Genomic DNA, 14156 nt, shown 5'->3' with positions numbered 1-14156 from the left:
GCACTGGGAGGGAGGGGGAGGAGGGGAATGCAGCGCACTCAGGGAAGAGGCGGGGATGGGGCAGGGATTTGGGGAAGGGGTCCAATTGGGGCGAGGACTTTGGGGAAGCGGTTGGAATGGGGAAGGGGGTGGAATTGGGGCAGGGATGGGGGCGGTGGGGCACAAGTACCCACCAGCACCAGAGAAAGTTGGAGCCTATGGTCAAAAGCCATTGTTTCTGGAATCTATCACTTGTGATGACAGAGCCTGTCTAGAGAGTTAAACTGAATATTCATGGCAAGACTATTAACTTTAAAATTTACTCAGGAGCTGTGACATTTACTGTGTCACGTGACACAGTCGTCTCAAAAAGGACTTACAATCACTTTCAGCCTTTCCCAGAGCTGATGTCATATGACACATCTGACTCGTCCTGGAGGTGTTATGAATTGCCTGGGCCAGTTCACCAAACAATTTACAAAGACAAAAGCTATACATTCAGAGTGCATGTGATTAAAGGATCAAAGGCCAACAGCCTTCTCAACTGCAGTGTGGCAGCCATAATGGGCCTAGTGAGATGTGGAAGAGTTTGGAGAATTTTGCTTATATGACTTTTGAAAGATGATCCAGTACAAGTCAACTTAAGAGAAAGTGCCAGATCATACAGTGCACAAACATCTCTACCAGAGAGACCTTGGAAGAGACTAGTTACAAATTTATAGGAATTCAAAGGACATCATTATTTGGTCATCATGAACTATTTTTCCAGGTATATACAAATAATATACTTGAAAGACATAACATATTGCAATTTTATTGAGAAACTGAAGTGCACTTTTGCTCACTTTGATATTCCAGAACTCGTGATGGACAATGGACCACAATTCACTGCAGCAGAATTTAATTTTGAATGAAATATGATTTTGCTCATATTACTACCAGCCTTACCCACAAGCAAATGAAAAGGTAGAGAGAGCTGTACAGACACCCAAGAAAATCCTACAGCAGGAGGATCCATTCTTTGCTCTTCTGAGTTATAGATCAACACCTACAGCAGCTGCTGGGTATAGTCCAGCACAACTCCTGATGGGAAGGCAACTCAGAACTATTGTTCCAGCTTTGGAAAATAACTAGTTTCCAAAGTGGCCACACACGAAGAGAGTAGCCAAATTGGATAACAAGGTTAAAAGAGCTTATGAACGTTTTTACAACAGACATCACTCAGTTAGATAACTGCCACATCTAGAACCTGGTGACTGTGTTCATGTCAAATTGGATGAAGAAAAATGGACAGACAACTCCAGCAGTCATAAAGAAAAAAATTCAGCACCCAGATCATATATTTTCTTTTTCTTTCTTCTTTTTCCTTTATGCCACTTTTCCTGGAGAGTGTCGTGGCAGCAGCATAGAGAGTAGGGAGGACCAGACCTTCCTTTCCTCTGCAATAGGTTTCTGCTCCTCCTGGGGTATTACCCAGCATTCCCAGGCCAGCCAGGAGATATAATCCCTCCAGCATGTCCTGGATCAGCCTCGGGGCCTCCTCCCAATGGGATATGCCCGGTAGAGTTCCAAAGGAAGGCCTTCCAGGGGGTATCCTTATCAGGTGCCGGAACCATCTCAGCTGGCTCCTCTCGATCCGGAGGAGTAATGACTCTACTCCCAGGCTCTCCTGAATAACAGAGTTCCTCACCTTGTCTCAGAGAATAAGCCCAGCCACACTGCAGAGAAACCTCATTTCCTTCACTTGTACCCATGATCTCATCCTTTCAGTCATCACCCAAAATTCATAGGTAAGGATGGGGACATGGATCAACCTGTAAATCAAGAGCTTTGTCCAAAAACTCAGCTCCCAGTTCACCACCATGGATTGGTGCAACACCCGTATACCTGCTGCTGCCTTACCAATCCATCAGTTGATCTCACGCTCCCATTTACCATCATTAATGAACAAGATCTCTAGATATTTCAATTCTTCCACTAAGGGCAGCTGCTCTCCCCTCAATTGGAGAGAGCAGTCCACTTTCTTCTGGGAGAGGACTATGACCTCACTACTTGCAAAGTGAAGGGTGAGGGTAAGGTGAGATGGCAGCAGGAGGTATGGATCACGACAGATTAGCCTTCCACAATGGAAATTGGTTCTAGATCATATGTGATCAAGACAGACAGTGGAGAATTCAACAGAAACTGTCCACATCTACAGTTTGTTCCTCAGAAAGAACAATCAACAGAGCAAACTCTACAGATGGGAGATGCAGAGCAAGAAGAAGATTACTCAAGGATTTCAAACCAGCCAGCCAGTTGTTGCAACTAATGAAAAGCCAGCTTAGCAAGTTGTTTTGCGTTCGGGTTGTATAATTAAAAAAAACAGTACAATTCAGAGGCACTTAACACACAGATATGTACTGAACTTCAAAGACAGTATGATAGTGTAAATATTGTAAATGGCAGGAACGTAGAACTTAAATGGAGAGATGTAATGGGATGCTAAACTGTATTATACAGCTCAGCCACTAGGTGACACTGTGTGTAAAATACCTTACAGGAGAACCTCAGAGTTACAAACTGATCAGTCAACCACACATCTCATTTGGAACCGGAAATATGCAATCAGGCAGCAGCAGAGACTAAAATATAAAATAAAAATGCATGTACAGTACAGTACTGTGTTAAATGTAAACTACTAAAAATGAAGGGAAAGCACCATTTTTTCTTCTGCACAGTAAAGTTTCAAAGCTGTATTAAGTCAATGATCAGTTATAAACTTTTGGAAGAACAGCCATAACGTTTTGTTCAGAGTTCTGAACAACCTCCGTTCCCAAGGTGCTCATAACTCTGAGGTTCTACTGTATTTAAATGAACCTCAGCCATACCTGGCAGAGCATGCAAAGACCTTATGATGAACACATCTGGTGTGTATAAGCAAGTAGTTAGTCCATATCTGGTACAGAAGTACATGACACCTTGTCTTTCTAGTTCTCACACTTACTAAAACCATGCCTTCTGTGCTGGAAGTCATCACACATTAGTTAACAAAATGAAATCAAGCAGCCTAGCTTAAGTTATTTACAAAACGCTGACTGCTGTTTCCTACAGGACAAAGATGCTTTCTTACTCTTCTAGTCCATTGGCTCCATTGTGCATTAGCCATTGTCCATAATAGTGGACTACATGACATCTAGAGGGTTCTTAAATAGACTTAACACTACTGATGGAATCATTCCTATAACAACCTATTTTATTCTGTATTTCAGCTTTTTAGGACAAAGGAAGTTGCCCATTTTTACCCTTTTCAAAGAAGAGTGTTAAGCTACAAACTTTAGTTTTTCAAGCTTCTGTAAGTAAACAAAAACAAATGGCTTCTGGGGTGCCAAGTTATGTTTACACCTGTGGGATTTAACTAGTGCTTCTGAAATGGTACTAAACACAAATTGTCCTTGTACTGTATTTAAACAATGTTAAGGACCAGTTTGGTTGCAACTGTTATTGTCAGTAATGAGTATTTTTCCTTGTGAGAGAAATATGCCCGCAGGTAAGACATCCATGACCAATAAAAAATGCTTACTCAACCACGTCAGTAGAAGTTGGAGCAGGTAGAATTTCTCTCTCTGATGCAGGTCAAACAAATAGAAAAATGATTCCACAAACAATTTCAAAATATTGAAGCTGGGTTGTGGGGGGGGGGGGAGTTGGTGGGGGGTGGAAGGGAATTCAAAATAGACCTGTTTTTCATGAAAAATGTCAATGTTTTTAACTGAAATGATCACAAATTATATTTATTTTGTTTTTGAAGTCATTATTGTAATTTTCCTTTTCTTAATGACAGGTTTCAGAGTAGCAGCCATGTTAGTCTGTATTCGCAAAAAGAAAAGGAGTACTTGTGGCATCTTAGAGACTAACAAATTTATTTGAGCATAAGCTTTCGTGAGCTACAGCTCACTTCATCCGATGAAGTGAGCTGTAGCTCACGAAAGCTTATGCTCAAATAAATTTGTTAGTCTCTAAGGTGCCACAAGTACTCCTTTTCTTTTTCCTTTTCTTGAAACCCAGGGTTTTATTAAATGAAAAAAATTCAAGTAATTTTGATCATAATGTGAGATTATTTCAAGAAAAAAAATGGAAATTTTCAATCATCTCTAGAATTTTTCACATAAAGGTTAATTATTTAGAGAAGACAACTCTTAATTGTAAAAGGTTTCATAAAAATATTCACTGGATCTAATAAGAATTAGATCCCTCTACCGTAGAAATATTTGAATAGTTTTAATTCGGTAAATTACCTGAGTAAAGCATGCCAGTGTAAACCCCACTTTGCACTAGAGCAGCTTGCATCATCAATGTAGTCTGTGCACCATGTGATTTAAATCCATGGTGTTTCTGGGTTACATTTTGGTGTTTCCTTTGCTGTACCTGTTACAGTTTGTTATTCCAAGAGAATAACTGTAGATTTAGTAATCTCTAGATGTTTGGCCTCAGTGTAACAGGGTTCACTGACCACTAGGGTGCCTCCTCCTAGCTGCTGTGGGGCTTAGCGCCTTCCAGGTCCAACAGCTCCTTCCATCACTCATGCCATGGTCCCTCTTGGTCTCTCTGGGATTTTGCATCCTCCAACTTCATGACTTGCTCTTCTTGGCTTGGCCCTCCAACCAAGTCACTATAGTCCTTCCCTTCCAGATAGCAACATCTCATTGGACAACTGTCCCAGGCAGCCTTCTGCTCCACTGTCCAGTCTGTATCACTTCCTCAGTGGCGGGGGTGGGAACCTAGGCCCACCCTCTACTCCTGGTTCCAGCTCTGAGACCTTCAAATCAGCATCCAAGATCTGCAATATCCCACCTTGCTGTCATTTCCCAGAACCTTTTCCTATTCTGCCTCTCCCAGGCTTCTGCTACACTATCCTTCTAGATAAACCCTTCCTTCAAGTCCGGATCCCTGAGGTTTCTATTTTCCCCAGGCACCCTCCCTCTCTAACATCCAGAGAATAGCTGCAAGCTCCCTCACTGTAGCCCTGTTCTGCTGCCAGCTTCCTAGATTTTTTACTAGCCCTGCCTACTCCTTCTCAGCTGGGCTCCATCATCATTCAGGGGTTACTTAGGCCATCTAATTCCCCTCAACTGTGGCCTATTCATTTAGCTGATCCCTTCTCAGCCTCATTAACCCCTTTTAAGCTAGTATGGGATGAACACCCCATCACACTCAGTATTTACAGATGATGTGTCAGATGACACACATTTCAATCCCTCCAACATATACAAAAGTGTTCACTGTTCTAGGAATGAGTAAACAGAGCTGTTTTCCAACTTCTCCCATACAGTTCCAGATGTCCATTGCATTCAAATGCATCATGTTAAAAGTGGAAGTAGTATATCTGTCAACATCGCCTCTGGAAGAGGTGACATGTTGGTTTTCCCTACACAGTAGCATTGTATTTCCCAACTCTCTTATACAAAGTCATCGTGGAAATATGGTTGTCCCAGCCCCAGTAGCTAGAGATTTCCTTTGGAAATACCCCAGTACCACATAAGATGAGGATGGTTTTTACCAGGGAGATGGGATCAAGATATATCCACTCTACAAGGTGTGTTGGAAGCAGGCTTTAACACCTGTCCCCATTTTGAATGTGATATTGTAAGGAAAATTAAGCTTTTCAGATTGGACACCTTGCATCAAGCCCTTGCAAAGGACCCTGTACCCGATGCTAAATTAATTATCTAACTTCATGACTAGATATGATTATTGCGGGACAAGACAACATTTAGCGCTTTCTGATAGGGTAAGTCATAGTCCCTCAAAAGAAACCAGTGACTTGCAGCATTTGATAATCCTAAGAAGAGTATCTAGGCTGCCTTGACCCAACAGCAAAGCTTGCCTGTGAACACTTCCTCACTTTGGCACTCACCTAATCTGGAAATCTTATTCTAAAGAGTCCCAAGGGCATGACTGGGATTATCGATCACATAGACGAGGGAAGGTGCTGAGAGATTTAACTGAGGTAGTTACTCACTGGTAAGTGCACATGGACTTCACCACCGTGTTTGTAGGTACCTGCCCTTGCAGCCTCCCTCTCCCTATCTCTTTAGTACCACAGGCATGTATTCACAAACACGTTCATACGCCGGCTCATCCACAGACACACTCATAGAATCATAGGTTTCAGAGTAGCAGCCATGTTAGTCTGTATTCGCAAAAAAGAAAAGGAGTACTTGTGGCACCTTAGAGACTAACAAATTTATTTGAGCATAAGCTTTCGTGAGCTACAGCTCACTTCATCGGATGCATTCGGTGGAAAATACAGTGGGGAGATTGATATACACACACAGACAACATGAAACAATGGGTTTTATCATACACACTGTAAGGAGAGTGATCACTTAAGATGAGCTATTACCACAGGAAGGAGGGGGGGGAAGGAGGAAAACCTTTGTGGTGATAATCAAGGTGGGCCATTTCCAGCAGTTAACAAGAACTTCTGAGAAACAGTGGGGGTGGGTTGGGGGGAGAAATAACATGGGGAAATAGTTTTACTTTATGTAATGACCCATCCACTCCCAGTCTCTATTCAAGCCTAAGTTAATTGTATCCAGTTTGCAAATTAATTCCAATTCAGCAATCTCTCATTGAAGTCTATTTTTGAAGTTTTTTTGTTGAAGGATAGCCACTCTCAGATCTGTAATCGTGTGACTGGAGAGATTGAAGTGTTCTCCAACTGGTTTTTGAATGTTATAATTCTTGATGTCTGATTTGTGTCCATTCATTCTTTTACGTAGAGACTGTCCAGTTTGACCAATGTACATGGCAGAGGGGCATTGCTGACACATGATGGCTTATATCACATTGGTAGATGTGCAGGTGAATGAGATTCTGATAGTGTGGCTGATGTGATTAGGCCCTATGATGGTGTCCCTTGAATAGATATGTGGACAGAGTTGGCAACAGGCTTTGTTGCAAGGATAGGTTCCTGGGTTTGTGGTTCTGTTGCGTGGTGTGTGGTTTCTGGTGAGTATTTGCTTCAGGTTGGGGGGCTGTCTGTAAACAAGTACTGGCCTGTCTCCCAAGATCTGTGAGAGTGATGAGTGAGAGTTAATTTGCAAACTGGATACAATTAATTTAGGCTTGAATAGAGACTGGGAGTGGATGAGTCATTACATAAAGTAAAACTATTTTCCCATGTTTTTCTCCCCCACCCCCCACTGTTCCTCAGACGTTCTTGTTAGCTGCTGGAAATGGTCCACCTTGATTATCACCACAAAAGGTTTTCCTCCTTCACCCCCTCCTTCCTGCTGGTAATAGCTCATCTTAAGTGATCACTCTCCTTACAGTGTGTATGATAAACCCATTGTTTCATGTTCTCTGTGTGTGTATATAAATCTCCCCCTCTGTATTTTCCACCGAATGCATCCGATGAAGTGAGCTGTAGCTCACAAAAGCTTATGCTCAAATAAATTTGTTAGTCTGTAAGGTGCCACAAGTCCTCCATTTCTTTTTTTTCATAGAATCATAGAATATCAGGGTTGGAAGGGACCTCAGGCAGTCATCTAGTCCAACCCCCTGCTCAAAGCAGGACCAATCCCCAATTTTTGGCACAGATCCTTAAATAGCCCCCTCAATCACTCACAACCCTGGGTTTAGCAGGCCAAAGCTCAAACCACTAAGCTATCCTATCCCTTCCCTCCACTTATATCCCTTTCTCCATTCTCAGCCATCCACTCACACGGAGATGGCACAGATGTATTTTCTGATGACTGCAATAACTAAGCGATGGTTTTCCACTGGTAGGGAGCATTTCGGGTTGCCACTAGAGGCCCCCAGTAACAGCAGTGTCCCAGTTACACACGTGTATCATTAACTGCACTGAGTACCACGGCCAGAGGTCGGAAGCTCAACTGGTGCCCGTGCTGCGCGTCCTGGACTCGGGTTGCAATCTGTACTGGCTGCATTGCAGCCTATGAAACTTTCCTGACCGCTGCGGTCTGCTGGAAACGCTTTCGATCCGGCGGGCCCTGTGCCCCTCCTCCCCGTCTGCAGACTACATGCCCTGGCAGATCTGTGCAGCGGAGAGGGGGACTGGGGCTAGGGGGGGGATCTCCTCGGGCACCTACAGGTTAATAAGGCAGCTGTAAGGTGGCCGCATCTGGCTGCCTAGCGGTGCCTGGAAGCCCTGAAAGGGGCCGTGCCGTGTGCGCGATGCAGCCCGCAGGAGGGGGTGCGCGCTGCTCAGCCACCCACTCACACCGCCCGCTTGAGCTGTGGAGCGAGCCTGGCTCCCGCGGCACACGGCTGGGCGGCCGCAGCGGTGCTCAGGGGAGCTGGGGAAGGGGCTGGCTCTGCCTCCTCTCGCTCGTCTCTGCCCTCCGGAGCGGCCACAGCCAGTGGCCTGAGCCGGCGCCGCGCTGCAGCCCTCGGCTCCTGCCGTGGACACTGGAGAGAGGAGGCCCCCCGGGGCCGAGGGAGGAGCAGCAGCCGCGGAGCCGTCGCCCCCCTCTCCGGCAGCCGGCGGCATGAACACCGGCGATGCCAAGGAGTACCTGGCCCGGAGGGAGATCCCGCAGCTCTTCGAGGTAAGGGCGGAGCCCAGTGAGCGCCCCGAGGAGCGGAGCCCGGGCAGGGGGCCGATTCCGGGGGCCGCTTCCCCGGGGCGAACCCGCCTGACTCCGCCGGATCCATCCCGGGGCGCTGAGAGCCCGTCTGACCCCGGCCCCGCAGACCCTGGGCTGCCAGCTCCCTTCCTGCGCCTTGGGCCGGACCCCAGCGCGGGAAGGGGGGATTGAGCCAGCCAAGTGGGGCAGGGAGGGCAGGAGGGAGGGGGCCAACGGGGGCCCGGAGTGGAGGGGAATGGGCAGGATACACGGGGACAAGGGGTGCCTGGATTGGGGGGAGAGGTGGGGATGAGCAGGGGAGAGGCGGCGAAGGGGGGGCTGGATGGGTAGGAGGGAGGGGCTAAGGGGGCCCGGAGTGGGGAGGGTGAGCAGGAGAGAGGGGGCGAAGGGGGGGCCGGAGTGGGGGGGATGAGCAGAAGAAGGGGGCGAAGGGGGGCCCGGAATGGGGGGGATGACCAGGAGAGAGGGGGCGAAGGGGGGCCGGAGTGGGGGGGATGAGCAGGAGAGAGGGGGCGAAGGGGGGCCGGAGTGGGGGGGATGAGCAGGAGAGAGGGGGCGAAGGGGGGCCGGAGTGGGGGGGATGAGCAGGGGAGAGGGGCGAAGGGGGGGCTGGATGGGTAGGAGAGAGGGGGCGAAGGGGGGCCGGAGTGGGGGGGATGAGCAGGGGAGAGGGGCGAAGGGGGGGCTGGATGGGTAGGAGAGAGGGGGCGAAGGGGGGGCCGGAGTGGGGGGGATGAGCAGGGGAGAGGGGCGAAGGGGGGGCTGGATGGGTAGGAGAGAGGGGGCGAAGGGGGGCCGGAGTGGGGGGGATGAGCAGGGGAGAGGGGCGAAGGGGGGCCGGAGTGGGGGGGTGAGCAGAGAGAGGGGGCGAAGGGGGGCCGGAGTGGGGGGGATGAGCAGGAGAGAGGGGCGAAGGGGGGGCTGGATGGGTAGGAGAGAGGGGGCGAAGGGGGGCCGGAGTGGGGGGATGAGCAGGGGAGAGGGGCGAAGGGGGGGCTGGATGGGTAGGAGAGAGGGGGCGAAGGGGGGGCCGGAGTGGGGGGATGAGCAGGGGAGAGGGGCGAAGGGGGGGCTGGATGGGTAGGAGAGAGGGGGCGAAGGGGGGCCGGAGTGGGGGGGATGAGCAGGAGAGAGGGGGCGAAGGGGGCCGGAGTGGGGGGGATGAGCAGGAGAGAGGGGGCGAAGGGGGCCGGTGGGGGGTGAGCAGGAGGAGGGGGCGAAGGGGGGCCGGAGTGGGGGGATGAGCAGGAGAGAGGGCGAAGGGGCCCGGAGTGGGGGGATGAGCAGGAGAGAGGGGGTGGAGGGGGCAGGATGGGCAGGGCCTAGGCGAGGCGGGAGGTGAAGGCTGGAGCCCGCTCCCCGTCCCAGCCAGGAGAGAGGGGACGGAGTCCGCTCGGGTAGCCCGGGGGCCGGGGAAGGCATCTGGGCTGCGCTTCTACCGCTCGACCCTGTTCCTCAGCGGGCGAAGGGCCGGTTGGGGCGTTGCCGCGCCCGCCCAGTCAGCGCCGGGCCAGGGGCCGCCCTGCAGGTGACCCTGCTGCAAACACGGGCTTTCTGGCTCCTGGGACCGTGCTGGGTTTGCCTCATGCAGCACAGAAACCCCCCCCCCCTCGCGCCCTTCCACTCAGGGCTCCGGTCCCAGCCTGGCCGGCAGCCGTCCCTGGGGTGGGCTGGGAACGCGGAGCGATCGGGGACTAGGGAATATGTGTGTCAGTCACATATTCCCCCTAACTGTGGGGCGCTTTGTCAGCCTCGCCTGGAAGGCGTAATGTGCATGCTCTTATTATTTCTTCCGTGATCATTCTGTCCTTCAGCCAACAGTAGAAAGCGTCGTGTGTGACCAAACCCTTTTTAAAAAAATTAGGTTTAAAAAAACCCCACTTAGATAAAACCCATATGCCCAATAAGTTCCTATAGAAAAATGAAATGATTGTGTAGGAACTCGGGCATAAATGATCATCCATTGTTCAAGAGCTCAGTTCACTGACTGATCGACAACCCAGACTATTTCATGAGAGTTTTTTAAACATAAAATTGTTGAAGTGGTTTAGTGCAAGCTACCTGGTGTATCTATTAATCAACAGTAATTTGCTTTTTCCAGTACAATGAGGATTTTTCCACGGAGTAAACCATTTCCTGTCTGATCTGTATGAAAATATTATTTTTATACTGTTTGAAACAAGACTTTCCCTATGAATGATTGAAAAGATATCTATATCTATAGATAGATAGATAGATATAGGGCAAAGGCTATAGTTATGTTTTATTCATAAGTTTAAAAAATAAATGGTTTAATTATGGATACAGGCAATTGTGCATCTAGAGAGATGCAAGACTTGTGTTAGCAATAAAAGGCTCTGATACTACAAAGGTATGCATTCTTCCACAGAAATATGTACATAGTTGCAATGCTCAGTTATTTGATTATACAAAAGGTGTAACTCAGACATACAAATGATTTACTATATTATAAATGCAAGCACATATAAAAGCAACATTTAAATAACTATATAAACTGTAGCTATAAAATAACACTTGGAGAAATATTGAAACATGAATGTATTTTCATGTATTTTACTATAGCACCCAATTTTATGCACAAGAATCAGGAAAAGCTGAAAAATGCAATGGAAAGGACTACATCCTAAAGCGTATGTTAAAAGCTAGGAGTAGGAATTGCCATATTGGAACTAATGGTCCATCTACCCATGTATCCTTTCACCAATCCTGTCTGCTCCAGAGATGGTTATAACACCCCATAATCCACCCTACCCTTCATACACATTTATCCTGGACCAATTAGTGCAATACTACAATTAATACTACACAATGGACATTTTCTAAATGACTGTAGCTGGTGGTCAGTTCAGCTTCTTATACCACATCGATCAACATGATGTTTGAGCACCTGTTGGGGCTTTTAAGATCTATCTAGTTTTTCTTATAGTGTTGTCTCTCGAACATTAATATGAGCAAAATGCTTGTAGTCATATTGGATTTTCAGAAAATTATAAATTTTTATTGAACTAACAAGTAAACTAGAAAACATAAGCTTTAGGGCTTATCTAGCTAGTACAAGAAACACTATATGTATTTGCCAGTCAGAGATGTAGTTCTAAGAAAGATTAAAGAAAACGTGTTACTATTTTCTGCTTTCATTCCATTTGTAAACAGGAAAATAAAGACATACCTAGGATCCTTATGTTCTAAGTTGTATTGGTGACCTCAGTAGGCCCAAATCCAACATTACTTGAATGCCCCGAACATCTACTTGAACTGGTGGTTTTGGGGGTGCAGGGAATGCAGAAATGGGTGCAATAAAATTCAAAATACAAGCTTGTGTTTATTTTCATAACCTTGGAACTATAACTTATTTTTGGATGTTATGTTTCAGAGTCTGTTGAATGGATTAGTATGTTATAAACCTGATGACCCAATAGAATATTTGGAAGGCTGTTTACAAAAAGTGAAGGAACTGGGAGGGTCAGAAAAAGTGAAATGGGACACATTTGTTAGTCAAGAAAAGAAGACATTACCGCCGCTCAATGGAGGACAATCAAGAAGATCCTTTTTCAGGAATGGTAATGTATATCCTTGAGCTGAATATTTTGTGTATCAGTGTAATATTAGGCAATTTTAGATCCACTATTTAAAAAATGTATATGTACACAGTATGACAAATTAGATGTTACATTTCTTGGGGAAAAGTTGTAGAAATACAGACTATATATGCCAAATATTTTAAACAAATGTACGAGCAATTTAATTAATGAAAAATTACCATTCAGGTTTATTTTAAAACTACTTTCAAGAGTGGTTGTTTGTTGTTTTTTGGTTTTGTAATAGTGGCTGGGTTGTTATGTTTTCTCATAATGGTTGTTATGTAGGGGAAAACTGATCAAAATTATGCCTCCTATGATGAAGTAGTTTGATGTAGAGTGGGAAGAAAGTATTGTCAAGCCATGGTTCCTGGAGGCATTATGCCTCAACTGGTGTTTGGGGAAGGCTCGGGGTGCAACCCTTGCCAACATCTTTGAAAAGGGGCATTTTGGTGCTTGATGCATAGGAAATGCAGCTCTGCTGATGCAGACACATGCTCTTTCCCTGGCTGCTAGCACGCTTGACCGTGCCATAAATTGGCCACCATAATCCTGCAGCTAAACGATGAATGTTGTTGTGTGGATATGCTACATTGTGGAGAGTAACACATCTACATATAGACATAATTCAGCCTCAGATCTTTACAGTATTTGGGCCAAATCTTTAACTGGTCCTCAGGAGCCACACTCATTGACTTCAGTGGACCGCACTGCTTACCACAACTGAAATTTTGTCCCTTTATGTTATAAGCAGTAATTAGAGCTGTACGTTATTTAACTATATATATGAAGAAAGATTACAACTGGTGCTTCTCAGTAAATCTAAATCTGTCTATCAATACATGCCATTCATATATTAGTAACATATAATGATCAGTATTAGTTCCTTTTCCGTTGCCATTGTTATTCCTCCTATCCATATCTTTATGCAACATAAAAGGAGTTTCCACTCCCAAAATCATGGATCCCAGGGCATCTACAGGAATGAGGAGGGCCATTTGCTCAGAGGCTTTGTGCCTTCCTGCTGTCTGCTAGGGCATATTTTCATTGAAGAAGAACTTTAACCATAAATGCAAGCTGTAAATTAAAAAGACACTCAAGATATCTTATAAACTAAGAACTAATTTTTTAAAATTGAATAAACCAGCTGAGTTGAGAGACTCAATACCAAATTACTTCTAGTAGTAAAATGGCACTTAAGATATTGAAGAAATTTTGTTATCACCATATTTCTTAATATACCAACACGAGTCGTTGCAACTCATGTAATAAAAAAAAATGCAAGTAATTTGACTTTACTATTTATTTCCATTATTTCCCATTTATTTATTGTTTTGCAGTGATGCCTGACAATCCTAACTTTCCTTATCGACGATATGACCGACTCCCTCCAATCCACCAATTCTCCATAGAAAGTGACACAGATCTTCTGAAACTGCTGAGCTAATTGAGGAGTATGATTGTATTTGATCCTACAAGACCTCGACCAAAAATCATCCTTGTCTTAGGTATGAAGGCAAAGTGAGGGTCAATTGTTTGACAAACCTGTATTATTATTCTCTCTGCACTGATATTTATAGTGTGAATAAATCAGATGCCTACAGTGTTTAAATGTAAACTTTCTACTTCAGTTAGGAAAGAATATGGTCCAAGTGCAAACTATATCTCAGGTTTGGTTGCCGGATAAGAAAATATAGTTGTCCACAGGAAAGGGAAACTGTAAAATTAGATAAGCTATATCCCTTGAGAAGAAAATACTAGTCTCATATGACCTGCGCTTAAAACTCCTTGATGCATTAAATAACCAGCATATCCTGCTTGAGTGAAAGCGTGCTTCTTCAGTCCACTACTTTTGATAAATTCATCTCTAGCTACACTCAGCCAGTTGTGTCTGGTGTGCTCATCAGTAAGAATGAACTACTTAAATACACATTTTTCACAAAATTCAGCATTGCTTGTTGCTTCGTGGCATTTGCAAGCAAAC

The 14156-nt window shown here is 45.7% G+C and overlaps 1 protein-coding gene across 1 annotated transcript in view; it reads left to right on the top strand.

Annotated features, from left to right (window-relative positions):
• The first annotated feature begins 7916 nt into the window (after window positions 1-7916).
• Window positions 7917-14156, top strand: part of AK5 (adenylate kinase 5) — a 151696-nt gene continuing 145456 nt past the window's right edge. The window contains exons 1-3 of the mRNA XM_038411979.2: window positions 7917-8534; window positions 11968-12154; window positions 13513-13680. Coding sequence (XP_038267907.2) covers window positions 13629-13680 — 52 coding nt within the window. The 5' untranslated portion in view covers window positions 7917-8534; window positions 11968-12154; window positions 13513-13628. The remainder of the gene's footprint in view (window positions 8535-11967; window positions 12155-13512; window positions 13681-14156) is intronic.

This window comes from Dermochelys coriacea, chromosome 8, assembly GCF_009764565.3.
Source record: "Dermochelys coriacea isolate rDerCor1 chromosome 8, rDerCor1.pri.v4, whole genome shotgun sequence".
NCBI classification, from domain to species: Eukaryota; Metazoa; Chordata; order Testudines; family Dermochelyidae; genus Dermochelys; species Dermochelys coriacea.
The sequence above is the reverse complement of the archived record's forward strand: the minus strand, read 5'-3'. Positions and strand labels throughout refer to the sequence as shown.